At 41.8% G+C, this 20608-nt stretch overlaps 1 protein-coding gene and 1 long non-coding RNA gene across 15 annotated transcripts in view; one reads left to right on the top strand and one right to left on the bottom strand.

Annotated features, from left to right (window-relative positions):
• CPLANE1 (ciliogenesis and planar polarity effector 1) overlaps positions 1-9586 on the top strand; it is a 137323-nt gene extending 127737 nt beyond the window's left edge. For 9 of the 14 annotated variants that reach the window (XM_038535284.1, XM_038535288.1, XM_038535291.1 and 6 more), the window contains 7 exons: positions 1376-1434; positions 2278-2445; positions 3182-3306; positions 5473-5562; positions 7564-7647; positions 8447-8622; positions 9073-9586. In XM_038535284.1, the coding sequence (XP_038391212.1) occupies positions 1376-1434; positions 2278-2445; positions 3182-3306; positions 5473-5562; positions 7564-7647; positions 8447-8622; positions 9073-9240 (870 nt within the window). In that variant the 3' untranslated portion in view covers positions 9241-9586. Of the gene's footprint in view, positions 1-1375; positions 1435-2277; positions 2446-2789; positions 3126-3181; positions 3307-5472; positions 5563-7563; positions 7648-8424; positions 8623-9072 lie in introns of those variants that run through there. The other 5 variants (XM_038535289.1, XM_038535298.1, XM_038535293.1 and 2 more) reach the window with 4 other exon arrangements.
• A 456-nt stretch (positions 9587-10042) lies between these two features.
• LOC111095637 lies at positions 10043-19967 on the bottom strand. Its single transcript, XR_005358570.1, has 3 exons — positions 19709-19967; positions 11587-11773; positions 10043-10175 (listed from the first exon to the last, which is right to left on the bottom strand). It is a non-coding gene; the product is annotated as an uncharacterized LOC111095637 (long non-coding RNA).
• Between the last annotated feature and the right edge of the window lie 641 nt (positions 19968-20608).

Raw genomic sequence — 20608 nt, forward strand, 5'->3', positions numbered from 1 at the left:
ACTTGTGTCTGGAGAAAGCATGTTGATGTTAATAAAACTTTTTTTTTTTTTTTTTTAATTTAAAGAGAGAGCATGTGCATGCACAAGAGCTGGAAGGAGGGAAACAGGGAGAGAGAGAATCTTAGGCAGGCCCCATGGTGTGGAGCCCAACGCGGGGCTGGATCTCATGACCCTGAGACCCAAAATCAAGAGTCGGGTGCTTAACAGATGGAGTCACCCAGGTGCCCCGATCTTAATTAATATAACATTTTGTCAGCAGTGAGGCACATGACTAGAATCTTCAGGTGCATGTGTTAATGTATGTGTTCCTCCAACCCATGGGGGGTGACTTCTGATGTCACCCTCTCAACCAAGCAAATACCCAAGATAGAACTGTGTCCAGATTTAGGATAAATTAATCGAAGGCACAGGGGCTGCTTGGTTCATAGACTTTGTGACCACTCCTTCACAATTACAAACACTTGTTTATTTTTAGCTACTGTTTAGGTGAGGGATGGGGTTAGTGAGGGGTTGTAATTACAAATTTCATTTGAATTTATTTAAAGATTTTATTTATTTATTTGACAGAGAGCATAAGCAGGGGCAGTGGCAGAGGGAGAGGGAGAAGCAGGCCACCCCTGAGCAGGAAGCCTGATGTGGGGCTCAATCCCAGGACCCTGAGATAATGACGTGAGCTGAAGGCAGATGCCTAGCCAACTGAACCACGCAGGCACCCCTTATTTGAATTTATATCAGAAATTAATAAGACCTTTAATTTATTACTGACTACTTCCATGTAGGATCTGCAGAGAGCAAATGCACTTCAGTGTTCTTTTTTTCCATTTTAAATGCAGCTGACACTTTGTTAATTGAATTCAAATTAAAAAAAATTTTAAATGCAGCTGATAAGGTTCTCTTCTTTTGAGAAAATACATGAATTTAGCTACTAAAATAGATTTTGCATCCCACTTATTAAACCAGATTTTAATTACATGATGCTTTATTAACATTTTCATGTTTTGTGCTGAGATAGGAAGCTTCATCAAATATGACAGTGTTTTACACTGTTTTCCTGAATGGCAAAAAGACGTTTTAACCTCCTATTAAGGGACGCCTGGGTGGCTCAATGGTTGAGCATCTGCCTTCAGCTCAGGTCATGATCCCAGGGCCCTGGGATCGAGTCCGGCATTGGTCTCCCCATGGGGAGCTTGCTTCTCCCTCTGCCTATGTCTCTGCCTTTCTCTCTGTGTCTCTCAGGAATAAATAAATAAAATCTTAAAAAAAAAAAACTTTGGTATTAAAATTGGTTAGTGGAATTTTCATGTTTTCCCTGCATCACAGTGGCTTAATTATTTGAACTAAACAATCACAGACTAACTGGGTATTTCTCCTGCAGTTTTACATGACTTCACGGGAAATCAGGCTGAGACAAAAGATGAAGAACGAAAAGGACAGGTGAGCTCCCCAGTTTGCACACCCGAGGCATTGACAACGCCTGACCAGCTCTAGTCTTCACATAGCCCCTTTCTGTCCATAAACAGAAAATCATGGGAGATAACTGCAAGGAAAATAGACTCCATGAGCCTTTTAAGGAATTCGCTTTCAAATATCGTTTATTCCATTGAATTTTCAGGCTTTTATTTCTGCTGTTGCCTTCCCTCCCCCAATCCAGATATGTAGGTGTATTTTGAAAATACCCAAAAGGTCGTAACTATAGGTACCTTCAATTTCCACCTAATGGGGGCAGCCCAGGTGGCTCAGTGGTTTAGAGCCACCTTCAGCTCAGGGAATGATCCTGGAGACCTGGGATCGAGTCCCACGTCAGGCTCCCTGCATGGAGCCTGCTTCTCCCTCTGCCTGTGTCTCTGCCTCTCTCTCTCTCTCCCTGTGTCTCTCATGAATAAATAAATAAAATCTTAAAAAAAAAAATTTCCACCTAATGGTTTTCAGAAATCTGAAATATGAATTTGCATTTGAAAAGCATTGAAGGGATCCCTGGGTGGCGCAGCAGTTTGGCACCTGCCTTTGGCCCAGGGCGCGATCCTGGAGACCTGGGATCGAATCCCACGTCGGGCTCCCGGTGCATGGAGCCTGCTTCTCTCTCTGCCTGTGTCTCTGCCTCTCTCTCTCTCTCTCTCTCTCTGTGACTATCATAAATAAATAAAAAATTAAAAAAAAAAAAAGAAAAGCATTGAAAAAAAAGCAAATGCTAGGACATCTTCAAACATTACGTTTCCTCTAGAAGTATGAACTGAAAAGGAGTCTTTTACTAAATGCTGTTTAATTCTTTGTTTGAAGGTTGTTACTCGCGGACCACTATAATCAGCGGATCTCCCAAGCATACAGTCTGATGAACGAACTGTTATCTGAATCAGTACAGCTACCAAAAACTGCACAGAAAGCCTTGCCTCACAAACCCAGAGCTGCTCAAATTTCCCAAGAGCAACACTGCCTTTCTCCAAGAAGGTAAGACAAAGTTTGGCAGGTCATTCGGCAAGATTATGTCAGGTGCAGTAAGCAGAATTTAGTGCTTTTGTCCCCCACGTCCAGTATATTTGCATCTACCCTGCTCAGAAGTACGATAATCAAGTAAAGAAAAACATGTTCCCATAATTATGAGGTCTTTACAAGTTTATAGAGTCACCAAGGAAAAAGACAAAAATGGCACTGCGTCTGTAAGATGTGCCAGTGCACTCCGGCATACTGGATATCAATGCAATTTTGATATCCGTTCAATTCTGTTTCCTCCTTTTCTGTAATTTGCCACCTAACTGTTCTCCCTGTTTCTCCCCTTGGCTCCACTCTTGCAGAAACAGTCCTCGCCTCTCCGCCATCTCTTCCCAACACGAACCCACATGTAATCAGACTACTTGTGTATGTATAATTTGGGGTCTACTCAAAATAGCACAGACTCCCTCGAATCTTTTCTAAAATAAAACAGGGTACTAAAAATACATAACTGCCAAATACACAGGCAATTTAAAATAGATAACCAATTTCTTTGAACAAACAAATGAAGTTTAAGGTGTGAGATATGAAGAATAATTTGTTGAGAATTGTCAAAACACGAAATGTTATCCCTGAGGTATAGAAAAAGCAACGTCAAATGAATATATTAATCTGAGCTAGAATTTGGGCTTTTTGAAATATAGTTTATTACTGAGATTCTAGGAATGTAATAATTATGTAATTTCTACTGTAGAGAGAATAAATATGGTCACAATATTCCAACAAATCAACCTGGAAAATTCAGATATATATCCAGACCGAGTTATATCCGAAAGGGGAAACCTCTGGGGCATCCTCAAGGCCCTCCTTGGCCACATGGTAAGACTCTGACCTTTTTTTAAAATTTTGTATAATTTGAAAACAAAAATTTTGTATAATTTGGTGGACTCCTTGTCTCCAGAGTTGGTTTGCATTAGTAAAATGAAATTTTAGTGAAAAGCAGTTCTCCTCTCAGCAGAATGCAAGCTGCAGGATTGATAAAAACTTACCTGTGCTGGGATTTTGTTTGTTCCATTGCTTTGAAATAGGAAGATCACAGAAATCTTTTTTAAACTAATGATCTTTTTGTAATAGAATTGAACAGTCAATATTTAGATACGACTTATTTGGGAATCTGTTTCTTTTGTGTGTCTGGCTAAAGAGGTAGGCATTTTTCACAAATCAAGTTCTGATATCAGGATGTACTAGATCAATATCAGGATTTCTGTCTGTCCCCCGAATAGCCAGGGGAATTTTAAAAAAGAAAACCGGGGATCCCTGGGTGGCGCAGCGGTTTGGCGCCTGCCTTTGGCCCAGGGCGCGATCCTGGAGACCCGGGATCGAATCCCACGTCGGGCTCCCGGTGCATGGAGCCTGCTTCTCCCTCTGCCTGTGTCTCTGTGCCTCTCTCTCTCTGTGTGACTATCATAAATAAATAAAAATTAAAAAAAAAAAAAAAAAAAAGAAAACCGTATCTGGGGGCATCACAATGCCAGATTTCAGGTTCTACTACAAAGCTGTGGTCATCAAGACAGTGTGGTACTGGCACAAAAGCAGACACATAGATCAATGGAACAGAATAGAGAATCCAGAAGTGGACCCTGAACTTTATGGTCAACTAATATTCGATAAAGGAGGAAAGACTATCCATTGGAAGAAAGACAGTCTCTTCAATAAATGGTGCTGGGAAAATTGGACATCCACATGCAGAAGAATGAAACTAGACCACTCTCTTTCACCATACACAAAAATAAACTCAAAATGGATGAAAGATCTAAATGTGAGACAAGATTCCTTAAAAATCCTAGAGGAGAACACAGGCAACACCCTTTTTGAACTTGGCCACAGTAACTTCTTGCAAGATACATCCACGAAGGCAAAAGAAACAAAAGCAAAAATGAACTATTGGGACTTCATCAAGATAAGAAGCTTTTGCACAGCAAAGGATACAGTCAACAAAACTAAAAGACAACCTACAGAATGGGAGAAGATATTTGCAAATGACGTATCAGATAAAGGGCTAGTTTCCAAGATCTATAAAGAACTTATTAAACTCAACAGCAAAGAAACAGACAATCCAATCATGAAATGGGCAAAAGACATGAAGAAAAATCTCACAGAGGAAGACATAGACATGGCCAACACGCACATGAGAAAATGCTCTGCATCACTTGCCATCAGGGAAATACAAATCAAAACCACAATGAGATACCACCTCACACCAGTGAGAATGGCGCAAATTAACGAGGCAGGAAACCACAGATGTTAGAGAGGATGTGGAGAAAGGGGAACCCTCCTGCACTGTTGGTGGGAATGTGAACTGGTGCAGCCACTCTGGAAAACTGTGTGGAGGTTCCTCAAAGAGTTAAAAATAGACCTGCCCTACGACCCAGCAATTGCACTGTTGGGGATTTACCCCAAAGATACAGATGCAATGAAACGCCGGGACACCTGCACCCCGATGTTTATAGCAGCAATGGCCACAATAGCCAAACTGTGGAAGGAGCCTCGGTGTCCATTGAAAGATGAATGGATAAAGAAGATGTGGTTTATGTATACAATGGAATATTACTCAGCCGTTAGAAACAACAAATACCCACCATTTGCTTCAACATGGATGGAACTGGAGGGTGTTATGCTGAGTGAAGTAAGTCAATTGGAGAAGGACAAACATTATATGTTCTCATTCATGTGAGGAATATAAATAATAGTGAAAGGGAATATAAGGGAAGGGAGAAGAAATGTGTGGGAAATAGCAGAAAGGGAGACAGAACGTAAAGACTCCTAACTCTGGGAAACGAACTAGGGGTGGTAGAAGGGGAGGAGGGCGGGGGTTGGGAGTGAATGGGTGACGGGCACTGGGGGTTATTCTGTATGTTAGTAAATTGAACACCAATAAAAAATAAATTAAAAAAAAAGTTTCCGACCTCAAAGGATTTACAGTACAACATGTGAAAAATCATGGTGTGCATACAGGAACCTAAAGAAGTTTGCTCATTTTTATAGGAACTGCTACTTTTACCATACAGAATAAAGGAGGTGGGGCCAATGTGGCAGCAAGAAAGGCTGTGCCTTCTCCAGTTACCTTCCAAAAAGGTAAGGGATGAATAAAGAGAAAAGTTCTTCAACTTACATTTTTTCAAAATCATAACACTCTTAGAAATTTCAAATACAGATTTTAGAATGAGGGGTACAGCTGTGTGGTCCAGGGGTTTAGGGAACAGGGTGTGGCATTAGCTCTCTTTGGAACCTTAACCCAGCACTTACTCTTTAGCTTTGAGCACATTCCTAACCCATTTGTAAAAGCCTCAATTTTCCTACCTGGAAAATACGGATTATAAAAGTGAAAACAGGGGCAGCCCTGGTGGCACAGCGGTTTAGCACCGCCTGCAGCCCAGGGTGTGATCATGGAGACCAGAGATCAAGTCCCACGTCGGGCTCCTTGCATGGAGCCTGCTTCTCCCTCTGCCTGTGTCTCTGCATCTCTCTCTCTCTCTCTCTGTTTCTCATGAATAAATAAATAAATAAATCTTTAAAAAAAAAAGGTGAAAACATGGGCTTAGCGCAGAACTGAACATAAAAACCAGTAATTCAGGAGGGGGCCTCTGTCACAGTCATGCAGCACAGAGGCCCATGAGTTTGGGGATTCCAAATCAGCTGTGCTCTGATCAACTAGAGAGGAAGTGGTCATGATCTTAATTCCTACGAATTAAGATCCAGCCCTGGCCCCCTCCTCACCCCATGTTATTCTTCACCATTTCAAAAGCACTTCCACCTTATTCTCCTGTGAGCTCTCTGAAACAGCCTTGGTAGATAAACAGGGCCGCTGTCATCCCCATCTTACAGCTGAAGCCACGGAGGCTTTGGGAAGTACAGGGGCCTGCTTGGACCCCCTTAGGACAACGACACCAGCTAACAGTACAGAGGACTTCCTGGATGCCGGGCATTGTGTGAACACAGCCTGAGCATGACCTTACCTCGTCTTACATTAACTGAGTGAGCTCTGTGGCGTTATCCTAATTTACAGAAAATAACTAACTTTGGTAGGTGTAATGATGAACACACTGATTACGTGCACTATAAAAATGATGAGACCTGAATGAGTCTATTCCTCCCTCTGCCTGTCATCCGGTGCCGCCCTCTTCCCCTGCAGACACGTCTTCCACTTTACTGCCTCTCCATTCAGCAGTGTCTGCTGTTTAACTTGTCAGGTTTGACTGTTGATGTCTGTATTTCCTAGAAATTCTCTTAGGTTCTTTTTCCATAGTTTTCCCCCACTGAGTGCATTAAAACTCAAGGCTGTAGTTATTAGGATCAATATGAGTCCTAGAAGCATCACTTGCTGTGCTTTTAATTGTATCATCCCAGACTTCTTTTCTTTTAAAGTCTCTCATTTTAATCTTTCATCTTTTGTAAAATTTTTTTCTAGTTTAGAGTACTCCAAAGCTGTTTCCTTCTTTTCTAAACAAATATTTAGCAGTGTTAGTTTAACAGATAAAATACCCCAAAATACAATGTTGCCCCTAAAAATAAGTTGAACTGATATGTACCCTGGTATTATATTTATGAAAGCTCCAGAGATCCAGGGTTTTGTGTTCTTGAAGTGAATTATGATCTCGCATGGGGCCTTGCCCATAGAAAGGCAAACAGAAGTATTTCTTTCATTGTCCAGGAGTAGCCCTGCCTGTGACAGGATGAAATTGGGTAGGACTCCAAGTGTCTAGCGTGGCTGTGTGTCTAGAGTATGGCCCACGGACTGACACAGGTAGAGCACAAGGAGGAACAGGGTTTCCTTCTGAGGGTGGTACAGGTGATGGATTCAGTTTTACTGTTCAGTTTCAGATTCCTCACTGTAAACATTGTTTATGTGCTATAAAGAAATTGGGCGGTGGTGGTCACTGTCCTACAGAGAGTGCTTTCTTCGAGGGCAGCTGGTGTGCTTGCCAGCCTAGTTTCCACTGTGGGGTTTCTTCTTAATATATCACTGACCTTTTACCTTAGAAAGCGTCCACTGTCCACACTGGGGCATGAACACCCAAACTTGGAAAGCTTTGCACATGCACAGTTTCACAGCATTGTTTGATATTGTATTTTAAGATTGGATATCCCGAACAAATCCTAGAGCGATACACTCTGATCTGAAAAGGAGGAAATTACAAAGCCATCCCTGCAGAAAGCAAGGTGAGAGAAGGCCAGGGACAGTTTCTCAAGGTGTATAGATTCCCCACAGGTAAAGATTTATCCTAAAATGCAGAACCGTTAACTTTAAGTTCTTGATTTTGGTGATGATTTTGTCAGTGTTTTTGGATGGCAATAATTATGTTCATTTGATGAGTATCAAAGTCTAATTAACAAATTAATTGTAGCAGAAGTGGGGGTGGCATTAGTTGGTGGTTATAGCCTTTGCTGATCTCTTTCACAGCCTGACTGGTTGGAGCAACCACCTCAGCACCCCATCTCCATTTGTTTCTGTCTACCTTGGAGAGACCGCCTACCCTCGTGGTTAAAATATTATTCTTTATTACCCTTCAATCTCAAGTTTTTGTTTTACTAGCTGTTTTGCTTTTCACCACAGTGTGCATTCACCCAACTCTGTGGTTGGAACTTCTCCACAGTTCTATATGCAGCCTTTCCTCCTTGTCCTAGAGGTTCCTGTTATTTTTTAAAATCAAGAGGTGGCCAGAATTCCGTTTCCTTCCGTCACACTGACAGGGCAGAAATTATTAAAAACCATATCCAAGACCTTGTGATTCAAAGATCAGGTAAGGGCCACCTGGCTGGCTCAATTGGTGGAGTGACTCTTGATCTCAGGGTTGTGAGTTCGAGCCCCATCTTGAATTGCAGAGATTTCTTAAATCTTAAAAACTTCAATTATTAGGTAAAATGTGACTCCCTCAGATTTGATGATAAAAGTCAGAATAAACAAAAAAAAAATATAGATGACTTAGTCCCATGTAGCTTTGTCCTTTTCCCTTGAAAGGTTCTGGTGCTCCATGTCGCCTGCAGTGTACAAAAAATCACATTAGTGCAGAACTTTCGCCTCAATCAAAACAGGTATGTATAGAGTACGAGAGAGAGGAGACCGTGGTGAGTCCCTGGACGGTACCTTCAGACATCCGTACGGTTCTTCGCGAGAGTCACAGTTCCCTTCTACAAGTAAGCATTGTTCCGGATTTAAGTTTGCTTAGTGATTTCTCTGTGTTCTCCAGTTGTTACTGTTTTTTGTTTTTTATGAAATGTGGAGATACTGCAAGATTGAAGTAGTAATTCAGAGCATCTGTACTTTTGGCTTAGTACTGTAGCGTTTATCTTTCAGAATTTTCCTTGAATTTGTATTAAACAATATCAAAAAAGTAAGAACAGATATTTCTATTACAAGTATAAAAATCCATTGTGTCCATTCTTCAGACCTGGTGCCAACATCTAGTTGTGTCAGATGATGTTCAGCTTGTTGTCAATCTAGATGTGCTGGGCAACCACTGCCCTGGTGTGCTTCACCAGTTGGTGGATGAGCAACTCTAGAACCTTTGGAAAGCTTAGTTCATGTTCCATTTATTTTTTTTCTCAGGCTTGGACCACAACTTACTACCTTTCTTAATTTGATAGGACTTGTCAGCAACTGAAGAAGAGCGAGAGCCTCTTTTTGGTGGCATCGACAGTGTGTCTGAGAGTACTGGCAGCATCCTCAGCAAGCTTGACTGGAAGGCCATTGAAGACATGGTGGCCAGCGTGGAGGACAAGAGCCTGTCTGTCCACTGGGCCTTGGGCCTGTAAGATCCAAGTATCATTCTGTTTCCAAGCAAAGGCCAGCAGCTCAGTGATAGTAGTTCTGAAAGATTTGTGTGTTTAAAAGAGAGAAGCAGTGAAGGAAGCAATGTGAATAGACCACCTACAGCCATATTATTACCTGGATTAGCCATTTCAAGAGGGAAAATAAACACTTCTCAATAATTTTGCCTTCATAGGGAAAGGGTTGTTTAACTATAGATCATTACGTGCTTTTGGATTTATCTTTAACACAATTTTTAAAATGACTTGAAAGGTACTTTTCATTTTTTTCAAGTTTATATATTTAAGTTACTTTCAATAAAAATCTTTTGTTTTGTCTCCTCCTTTACTACCCCGTGAGTCTTGAAAAACAAAACTTATATGGATAAATCTGCTGGAAAAAAAGAATCTTTCATTGAGGAGAAGAAAGTCACAATGTCACCCTAAGATTCGATAATGAACTCCATTTTATAGCATAGCCTAAAATTCACCTGGGTAAACCTGGCCCAGGAGCCAAAGAAACCAGGCACTTTCCAGCAGTGCTGGACTTTTAAATAAGCCAGACCTATCCTGCACCCTGCAGCCTGCAAAGCCTTGCTTTGGGTTACTGATTCCAGAAGGCTCATGTAAACTTTGTAAAAACCATGGTGTGGGGACCTGGGTAGTTTCTGGTGTTGTCCCAGTATCATAATTTGGGAGATAATTTTTATGAGAAAAAACTCATCTTTTTGAAAAAATCACTCGTCAATTTTTGGTGTAGTATCAAAGAATAATATTGTCTGAAAAGGCTATTAAATATACCTCCTTTTCCAACCACATACCTGTGTGGGGCCATATTGTTTTCATGTACTTCAACCAGAACAACATCCTGTAACAGGCTGAGTGCAGAAGCAGGTATGAGAATTTGGCTGTCTTCCATTAAGGCCATACTTTAAAGAGATCTGTAAAATTACAAAACAAAGCCACTCTTCTAGTTTTATTTTGGAAAAGAGTTACTTTTGTAAAAATGTGTTATAAACATTGAACAGGGTGGGGTGGAGGGCACTTGGGTGTTTCAGTCAATTAAGCGTCTGACTCTTGCTTCAGCTCAGGTCACAATCTCAGGGTCCTGAGATTGAACCCCACGTTCGGCTCTGCATTGGGCATGGAGCCTGCTTAAGATTCTCTGTCGCCCTCTCCCTCTGCTCCTGCTTGTGCATGTGTGTTCTCTCTCTCTCTCAAAAATTAAACATTGAGTGGGTCATTGTAATTAAAAATATTTAAGATTTTTCTCAGTTTTAATTTCTAACATGATACATATTCACAGATATATCCACACATAAACAAAAGCTCTTTAGGACCCTCAATAATTTTTGAGTATAAACAGAACACGAAGTTTGAGAGCTGCTGCGTTAGGGCTAACAACGTGCACCCTTCACTTACCAACTCGACATTAAACACGACTTCAGAAACAAAGGGGTTTTTACAAATAGTATAATCCCTTTTACCTGCCTGCTCCTGTTCTGATTTAAACATTCAGTTGTCTTTTAAGGCAAGCATCATTTCCAGTGCTTTTTCATGTCTTCCTGTAGTTTCAGATGTCTATCTAGTATTTCCCTTCAGCCTGAAGATCATTAGCATTTCTTTTTCTTTTTTTAAAGATTTTATTTATTCATTCATTCATTCATTCATTCATTCATTCATGAGAGACAGAGAGAAAGAGAGGCAGAGACACAGGCAGAGGGAGAAGCAGGCTCCATGCAGGGAGCCTGATGTGGGACTCGATCCTGGGTCTCCAGGATCAGGCCCTGGGCTGAAGGCAGCGCTAAACCCCTGAGCCACCTGGGCTGCCTTCATTAGCATTTCTTATATATAATAGAGATCTTCAGGCAACTAATGCTTTCAGGTTTCATTGATGAAACTGTATATTTTTTTACCCTCATTATTGAAGCGTATTTTTTGTAGCCCTTACTTTAGGGCAAGATCTTCACTTCTAAGATGGGTCCTTCTGGTGTCGAGCCTGGATGCCTGGAGGATTGAGGAGGTGCTAGGAGGAGCCCCGGCAGGGCTCAACCTCTGCTGTGTCTGCTGGCTCTCAACCTTGTAGTAACTACTTGCTGGGTCTCCTCAGTACTCCTTACCAATACGAGCAGCTCCCCCTCATCCACACACAGGCCTCTGGGGATCCTCTCTGTGCAGCTTCCTTCTCTGTTGCCTTGCCCTGTAGGTTCCAGCCACTGTTACCACTCTAACCTCTGCTCTCTGCCTCTTCAGCTTAGTAGGATCACAGTGATGTGCTTAGACTCTAGCTCATTATGTTGGAGTCATCAGAATCCTGTCCTTAAGTAAACAGTGAGGCATTTGGAGACTTACCTCATGAGTATCCCTTCTCTCTAGGATCACTGTTTTGTGCTGCATGGTGTCTAATGTCTAACAGCAGTGTCCTCACACATAATTTTGCCCAGCTTTGTGGTTGAGACAGGTAGACTAGTCAGGTAGCAGTTCCTCTGTCATAGGTGGAAGGAGAAGTCTTCTCTTAGGGAAGATCCACACAGTAAACCTGAAAATGAAGGATGAACAGGACAGAGAATATCAGCAGAGGACTGATAACCATAGGGAGTCTCACCCCCTAGCTTGAGTACATCCTCAGCCTTAAAAAAAAAAACTGCAATATGGGGCAGCCCTGGTGGCCCAGCGGTTTAGGGCCGCCTTCAGCCCAGGGTGTGATCCTGGAGTCCCGGGATCAAGCCTGTGTCTCTCATGAATGAATAAATAAAATCTTAAAAAAAAACAACCCTGCAATATGATGACTTTGCTTAGTATATCTAAACACAGAGGAATCATCCAAAGAAGTGTTTTAGATCCTTCTGAGGAAGGGTCTAGACTTCATGCCCTCCATACGTGGATTAAAGGGAAGCACTTTCCATATATGGATTTTAAACATCATACTTGGGAAATATCTCTAGTTATCAAAACTGTTCCCAGTTTCTCAAAACTGAATCTTAACTTTGTTCACATTTTATCAGAAAATGTTATTACAGGGACGCCTGGGTGGCTCAGTGGTTGAGCATCTGCCTTCAGCTCAGGTCGTGATCCTGGGATCGAGTCCCGCATCGGGCTCCCCGGAGGGAGCCTGCTTCCCCCTCTGCCTGTGTCTCTGCCTCTCTTTGTGTGTCTCTCATGGATGAATAAATTAAAAAATTCTTTTTTTAAGAAAAGAAAGAAGGGCAGCCCTGGGGGCTCAGAGGTTTAGCGCCACCTTCAACTCAGGGCATGATCCTGGAGACCCGGGATCAGGTCCCACGTGGGGCTCCCTGCATGGAGCCTGCTTCTTCCTCTGCCTGTATCTCTGCCTCTCTTTCTCTCTCTCTCTCTGTGTGTCTCTCATGAATAAATAAAATCTTTAAAAAATATTTTAAAAAATTAAAAAAAATGTTATACCGCAGTTAACATGGTGTTATCACTGAACCAAAGGATTCTGGGTGAACTTGGGATGCACCAGCAAAGGAAGCTCAAGGCTTCTGCCAAGAAGCTACATACTTGAACCTGGATTTAAAACACTGAATTTAAGGTTCCCTGGGTGGCTCAGTTAAGCATCTGCCTTCGGCTCAGGTCATGATCCTGGGGTCCTGGGACTGAGCTCCACATTGGGCTCCCTGCTCACTGGGGAGCGTGCTTTGCCCTCTGCTCCTCCTTCCCTCTCCTGCCTGTGTGCTCTTTCTCTCTCAAATCTTTAAAAATTAAAAAAAAAAAAATGATTTCAGACTTTCCTACTTTCTCACTTCAGCACCCATTGTTTCCAGTCAGTGTCCATACCTGATAAATGTTGGACTAATGACAAGCCGTTATTGCTTATACAATTTTCCATATGTCAACAAATAATTATTAGGTACTCTGCTTTATGTGTTGCCTAGCTTTTCTCTAAGAAATCAAACCTTGGACCTTGCTGAGGACATACGAGAAAAAAGAAAATGCACTTGACAATTGCTCAGAAGTCACACTGGGTAGCTCTCCAGAACCCTACTTTCCTGTAAGCATTGCTGTACGCTGACCATTTGTGTTCAGCATCTGGACTGTGGCCCTATGCAATGAAGGAGACCCTTGGTAGAAACTAATGCTTTCCTTTCCATATAAGTATTTGATCAGGGCAGTAAGTGAGAGGGAAAATTCCTGTTAGGTAAAGTTGGTTTGTGAGTTGGGAATGAATGGCCCAGCCTTTTCCTATATATGTGGGCTGGGGGGCCAAGATCTGTGACAGGAGTTGCTGAGCTGAAGGGAAATTTTCTCTATAGGGTCTTTAAAAACATGATCCTAGGCAGAAGTCCAGCTTTCTAGCTGATCACCTTAGAGCAGGTATCATCAAGCCTGGCCTACTCTCTGCTCTTGGAAATTAAGGCATCTATTTCTTAAGCAGGATCCATGCCCAGAGTGGATCCCAATGCAGGGCTTGAACTCGCAACCTGGAGACAGTGATGATTTGTAAAGACTAAAATACTTATTTCCTGGCCTTTTACAGAAAAGGATTCCCCCAGGTGAAATCCACCTACCTATACACTCAGAACCTCAATAAACCTTTTGGTACTTTGCTCTGAAACCTGAAAGGTGAGATGCCCGGGTGGCTCAGCGGTTGAGCATCTGCCTTTGGCTCAGGGCATGATCCCTGGGTCCCAGGATCGATTCCCACATCGGGCTTCCTGCATGGAGCCTTCTTCTCCCTCTGCCTGTGTCTCTGCCTCTCTCTCTGTGTTCTCATGATAAATAAATAAAATCTTTAAAAAAATAAAACCTGAAAGGTCAGGTATCACCAGACACATGGAGAAAGTCTTCATCATGAAGGGTCGAGTTAAATGGGCAAAATAATAGAACAGGTCATATAGGAACTAAATGTGTCTTATTTATTTTTGTGTAATCTCCACACCCAATGTGGGGCTCTATAGACTGACCCAGCTAGGCACCCAGAGAAACATTTGTTTTTTGAAACAAATTGGAATACTCAATGACTAAAGGAAACCCTATTCCTACATTTCCATACGTAGTTTCTGTTGAGGATTTTTATTTGATTGGTGAATGTCATGAGTTCAATATCAATTGATTCCCATGTTTAAAATGAGTGCAATACATGAGTTAAAACCCAAGTGAAGGGGGGACGCCTGGGTGGCTCAGCGGTTGAGTGTCTGCCTTCGGCTCAGGGGGTGATCCAGGAGTCCCAGGATCAAGTCCCACATCAGGCTCCCTACAGGGAGCCTGCTTCTCCCTCTGCCTATGACTCTGCCTCTCTCTTTGTCTCTCATGAATAAATTTTTAAAAATCTTAAAAAACCAACCAACCAAATGAAGGGGTGCCTGGCTGGCTTAGTTAGTGAAGCATGCAATTCTTGATCATGGGGTTCTAAGTTTAAGCCCCACATTGGGTGTAGAGATCATTTAAAAAAATAAAATCTTAAATACAAGTATATTTGTGAGGCACCTAGTTGCCTCAGTCAGAAGAGCATTAGACTATTGATCTTGGGGACGTGAGTTTGAGACCCTTGTGGGGTGTAGAGATTACTAAAACCAAACTTAAAAAAAAAAAAAAAACTCAAAAGGTGTATTCGTGACTTTCATTTCTGCCCCTGTTGGTGGTGCTTTGGAGTGACAGGCAGCAATTTCTCCTTTGGTAGGCTGAGTAGATTATTTACCTTGCAAAATCCACATGGCAGATGGATCTCAAGGTCTAGATTTGGGGCAGATGACAGCAAGCCTGCTTGTAGTTGCAGGTCCAGGCTACAATATGTTCTCTACTCTGGCTCTATTGACAATAAAACGTAATTTTACCTCTATCTTTCAGACTCCAGTTTATAATTCTAATCAGAACTTGAAAGGTGAGGAATGTGATTTTATCAGCCTCCTTAAATCTGAACATATGGTGCATTGGCTGTGACTTGAGCTCAGGCCTCTAAATGCCAAATGAGAAATCTACTTTTTAATCTGACAGATATAAGGGGATATTGAATTCAACAATAAGAATAAGTTACTGTACAAGAGGAACAATCAAAGAACAAGAAGAAACTCTTTGAAATTTAAAATACAACTGAAATAAAACATTTCATGGAAGAGTTAAAAGATAAAGTTGAAAAACTCTCAAAGATAGTCAAAAGACCCTCCACCCCCACCCCCAAACTCTAACAGGCAAAAAATAACTGAGAAGGGGAGCCTGGGTGGCTCAGTTAGTTAGGTGATGGACTCTTGATTTCTGCTTGGGCCATGATCTCAGGATCATGAGATGGAGCCCTGAGTCTGTGAGATTCTCTCGCCCCTCTGCCACCTACTCTGTCTCTCAAATGAACAACATCAACAACTGAGAAGATCAGCCCAGGAGGATTACCTAACAGAAACTACAGAGACACTAAAGAAACTTAAGGGGGGCGGCAGGGTGCCTGGCTGGCTCAGTCAGTAGAGCATGTGACTCTTTATCTCAGTGTCATGGGTTTGAGCCCCACACTGAGCTTAAAAAAAAAAAAGGAAACTAAAGGGGAAGAGATCATAAAAATTCTCCATGGCTAAGGACACAGATTAAATGATTTAAAAGTCTATATGTGCCCTACAAAATGAGTTTTGGGCCAGCCCTGGTGGCTCAGTGGTTTGGCCCAGGGCATGATCCTGGAGTCCTCGGATCAAGTCCCGCATCGGGCTCCCTGCATGGAGCCTGCTTCTCCCTCTGCCTGTGTCTCTGCCTCTCTGTCTGTGTCTTTCATGAATGAATAAATGAAATCTTAAAAAAAAAAAAAACAAAAAAACAAAATGAGTTTTAAAGACCTCCATTAAGGGACATCATAGTGAAATTTTAGAATATGGGAAATACACAAAATATCCTAAAAGCTTCTAGAGGGAAAACACAAGTTGTATACAAAGGAACAGTGATCAGTATGGTATCAGCCCTTTTAACAGCAACAGCACAGGTGAGATTATAATGAGTGATTTCAAAGGGAAAATTTTCAATTCAGAATTCTATACCCAGTTATCAATTATAAGGTGAGAATAAAGACATTCTCAAACGATTAATAACTCAAGTTTGTCTCTATGTGTTCAGTCTTAGGAAGCTATGGCAGGCTATGCTCAAGCAAAGGAACATTTTAGGCAGAAAGGAGGAAGGCACGGATTCCAGACACAGGTTCTGAATTCAATCAGAAGAGGGGTAGGGAAAGTCTGGTACAACACCTTTGCAGCAGTCCTGGAAAATCAGTCCATACTGGTGCAAGACGTTAGGACAGAGAGCTAGAGGAAGGACTTTCTTGGTGGAGGAACAGGGCTGGGGTTTGGGAGTAAGAGTGGGGAGGAGACTCCAATGATACAACAGAGCACTCCAAAAGAATTACCAGTTACTACGTGGAACTTCTGTGAGTGAAAAGCAAAGCGTTTTCACTAAAGGGTGCACAAGAAAGAAAACATTCATCTAGTACACTAAATGCTGGCTCCGATTGAACAATATTTACATCGTTTTCTATTACATAAATGCTCAGTAAATATAGTGATATCCATACTAGGAGGAGACGGGAGGAGCATAAGAACTAAGTCCTTATCCTTCATAAAAAAGTTAATAGGTCACAATACATAGTCCAGAATTAATAAATTGTAATAGTACATTCTTTAGAAATATAACTACATAAAGAGTAAAAAAGTTCAAATTGGTTGCCTTTATGAACAAGGGATTATTTATTTAAATTTAATTAGAAAAATCAAACCAGGGCAGCCCGGGTGGCTCAGCAGTTTAGCGCCGCCTTCAGCCCAGGGCCTGACCCTGGAGACTCTGGATCAGTCCCACTTCGGGCTCCCTGCAGGGAGCCTGCTTCTTCCTCTGCCTCTCTCTCTCCCTCTCTCTCTCCTCTCTGTCTCTCATGAATAAATAAATAAAATCTTTAAAAAAAAAAAAAAAGAAAAATCAAACCAGTAAACAATAGAAACTATTATTGCATTAAAAGCCTGTCTCATTAAAATGTTTATCTTGGGATCACTTTGTATAAAAGGCTGGATTTTAAAGATTGAATGAACAGTTACAAGCTATGCAGAAATCCACCAAGGCTACTTTTCTCCTTTTTGGATAATGTCACATCTTTTGATTCCTTTCCTCACTTCAAATTGTGGTTCTTCCTCCTGGGCTGTCCTCCAGATGAATCCTGTGTAAGTCACATTGCTTCTATGCGGTACCTACCCAGGAAGGCTTTTCTCACTGCATCTTACTAAGGAAATTCACACCTATTCTCTCCTTATTACAACTTAAACAGTATCTAACCAAAGCTATGTGACCCAGGTCATCATCTTAAATAGTATTACACACGAGGCCACTTCTCCTGCCACCTCTACCCCTACCCAGTTATCACCATCTTTCACAGGGACCGTATGGCCTCCTCCAATCACTGTATAAATTGTAGCCAGTGAGCATCTAGAAATGCAACTCTGATTTCACAAATGCAAATCCCTATTCTACTCCCACCCATCTTCATTTCTTTCGTGGTTTCCCATTGCTCTTAGGACATCCTTAACATGGTCTGGTCTACAAAAGCATGAATTTAGCCCATCTAGGTCATCAGCTTCATTCTACTCTGTCTTGCTCTCTGCCATCCCCGGGAACCATGAAGCTTCAGAAAGTACCTTTGCATATGCGGTGCCATCAATCTGATATTCTCCTTGCATCACTTTCCTCCATCTATTTTTTCCTCTTAGAGTTCATACCTCAACCATCATGTCCCTAAGGGATGAACTGCTGGGAGGAATTAAAAATTATTTCCCATTTCTTAGTGGTTCAACCAACACTGTTTGGTACCTGTTAATACCTTTTATAGCTATTTCATTCAGGCTTTGAGGATTAGTTTCACTTGAAGGAAGCCTATCTTATCTCCCCCAGCCCTCCAGACTTCAGTGCTACATACTCTCATGTATTGTTACTTTTCCTCTCAAGCACTCTCTTCAATTGTTAATAACTATATAATTGTGTACTTTGTGGCTCATTTCTCGTCTCTCCCACTGGAACACAAACTCCTTGCCACTGGTCCAGCACAGTTCATTGCTCATAGTAAGCACCCAGCAAATACTTGGCAAGTGATTAAATTTGTAGAAACTAATAATAACCAGTGTCAGTACCAAATGATCCCTAAGAGAAATTGTTAGTAGGATAGGAAAGAAGAATCCAATGTTTTAAGTGCAGGAAAGGATAGAGCCTGTAATTTCTTGATCTCTCTCCAATGCCAAACATCACCTCTTTACTAATCCATTCCTACAGTTGCACCCTTACACCTCGTTTCCAGAACCACCCTACTTCAGAAATCTCACACATTCCTTCCTCTGACTTTATCACCCCATTATTTCATTTCTGCTACTCCCATTATACTTGCTTTTCCACTTCATGGAGGCCTCTGAACCTTGATGCTTCCCTTTTCTCTCAATCTAGCTGAGTTATGCCCCCACCTCCACTCCCTGTTCCCAATCCTGGCTCAGAGACAAATCACCTCTTTGTTGAGCAGCTGGCCCTACTGGAGAAAAATAACACCATCATGCATTTGGGCAGCATCACAGTTGCCCACAATGTAGCCAGTGAGGGATCTTTCTGAATCACAACCTGGAGTACATTATAACTAGTTAAAGCCCCTCCAAACTAGAGTGAGGCCTGTCAGGCCTCTATTACCTGCTTCTCTCTCCAGCTTCACTACTCAGCATTTCAGTGTCTGCTTCTCTTTCCTGACTGGCCATTCTCCCTGACAAGACTCCCACTCATTTCTCAAAGTAATTGGCTTTGCTCTCATTCTTTCTGAAACTACTTTCCCTAAAGGTTGCCCTTTACATTTTGGATGGCAGGATCAATAGTTTTTCAGTCTTGATCTTATTGCTGCATTTCACATGTTCCTTTCTCTGTCCTTGAAATTCTTGAACTGCTGACTTCTGGATTCTTCCCATCCCCCTCTACTCATTTCTTCTGTCTCCTCCACAAACTCGACCTCCTGTTGCACCTTAAATGTCTGTAGTCTCCAAGGTTCCTCCCTTGGCTCTATGTTGCTCATTCAACAGCTTCCATGCTGAGCAGTCCCAAGTGCAGTCTCAGCCCAGAGTTCCCCACCAAAGGTGTCATGTTCCCACCTTTTCGATATCATCTGAACATCCCAGAGATATTCACTTCCAACATGTCTAAACATAAAAATTGAAAGTAGAGAAACCTGATAGCTATCCGCAACACCTCTGTCTTCTTTGACCTCAGTCAGTTAACTGTCAGGTCCTGCTATTTTTATTTCCTAAATAGATCTGCAGTCTCTCTGATCTTCTCCTTACCCCTACACTGCCATCATCATCCTCTTCAGGCTCTCACCATCGGAGATGATTGCATTAATAAGTATCCTTTTCTTGACACCCTCAAATCTACCCTCTATGTAGAAGCCAGAGTGAGCTTTTACTAATCCCTTGCTTAAAGTGTTTCCAATGCCTACACATTAAAATTTAAGTTCTAGAAAGTATATACTTAGCTCGCTTACTTTCTATAACTTCATCTTCTGATACTGTACTCCTCACAAGCCAGTTTTTCCATAAAGTGCTGTCTCCACTTTCAGAATTCCATCCCTCATGTCCCTGCTTAACCAAACATTCTGATGATCCAAATGGACACAAAAGACAATTCGATTTTTTAAAAAAGTAATCTTTGTGCTCAATGTGACATTCAAACTCATTACCCTGAGATCAAGAGTCACATGTTATAATTTCTGACTGAGCCAGCCAGGTGCCCCAATTACGGGTTTCTTTAAATAAGCTTCCATAGGGGTGCCTGGGTGGCTCAGCTGTTGAGTGTCTGCCTTCAGCTCAGGGTGTGATTCCAGAATCTTGGCATCAAGTCCCGCATCAGGCTCTCCTCGAGGAGCCTGCTTCTCCCTCTGCCTCTATTCCTGCCTCTCTCTGTGTGTCTCTCATGAATAAATAAATAAAATCTTAAAAAAAAAGAAGCTCCTATATAACATACTAGGTGATTTGACTTGCCAAACTTCCTATTACACTTATTTCATTAACACATGGCTTCAGACCATGTTCTGAATTCAAAGTTAATACTCTTCACCAATCCAAGTTTTAGTCTTCTCCATCAGCCCGGGTAAATTAATTAAAATAAAAACAGAACACATAAAATCTCAAATTTTACCTTCTACACTTACCTAATAGGATGATAGGCACCTAAAAATCTTAACTAGAAAGTCAATCTTTTGAAAGGTACAAAAAAAAAAATCCACATTTAGTCATTAAGTTGTCTACATTCAGTTCTTACAGGTGACTGAATAAGGACTTTCCAGATGAATCTTCCTTGTAAGAGCAACTGATCTGGGAGCTAAGAACCCTGAGAATTGGGCAGCTCTGGTGGTACAGTGGTTTGGGCCCACCTTCAGCCCAGG

Source organism: Canis lupus, chromosome 4 (assembly GCF_011100685.1).
Source record: "Canis lupus familiaris isolate Mischka breed German Shepherd chromosome 4, alternate assembly UU_Cfam_GSD_1.0, whole genome shotgun sequence".
Lineage (NCBI taxonomy): Eukaryota > Metazoa > Chordata > Mammalia > Carnivora > Canidae > Canis > Canis lupus.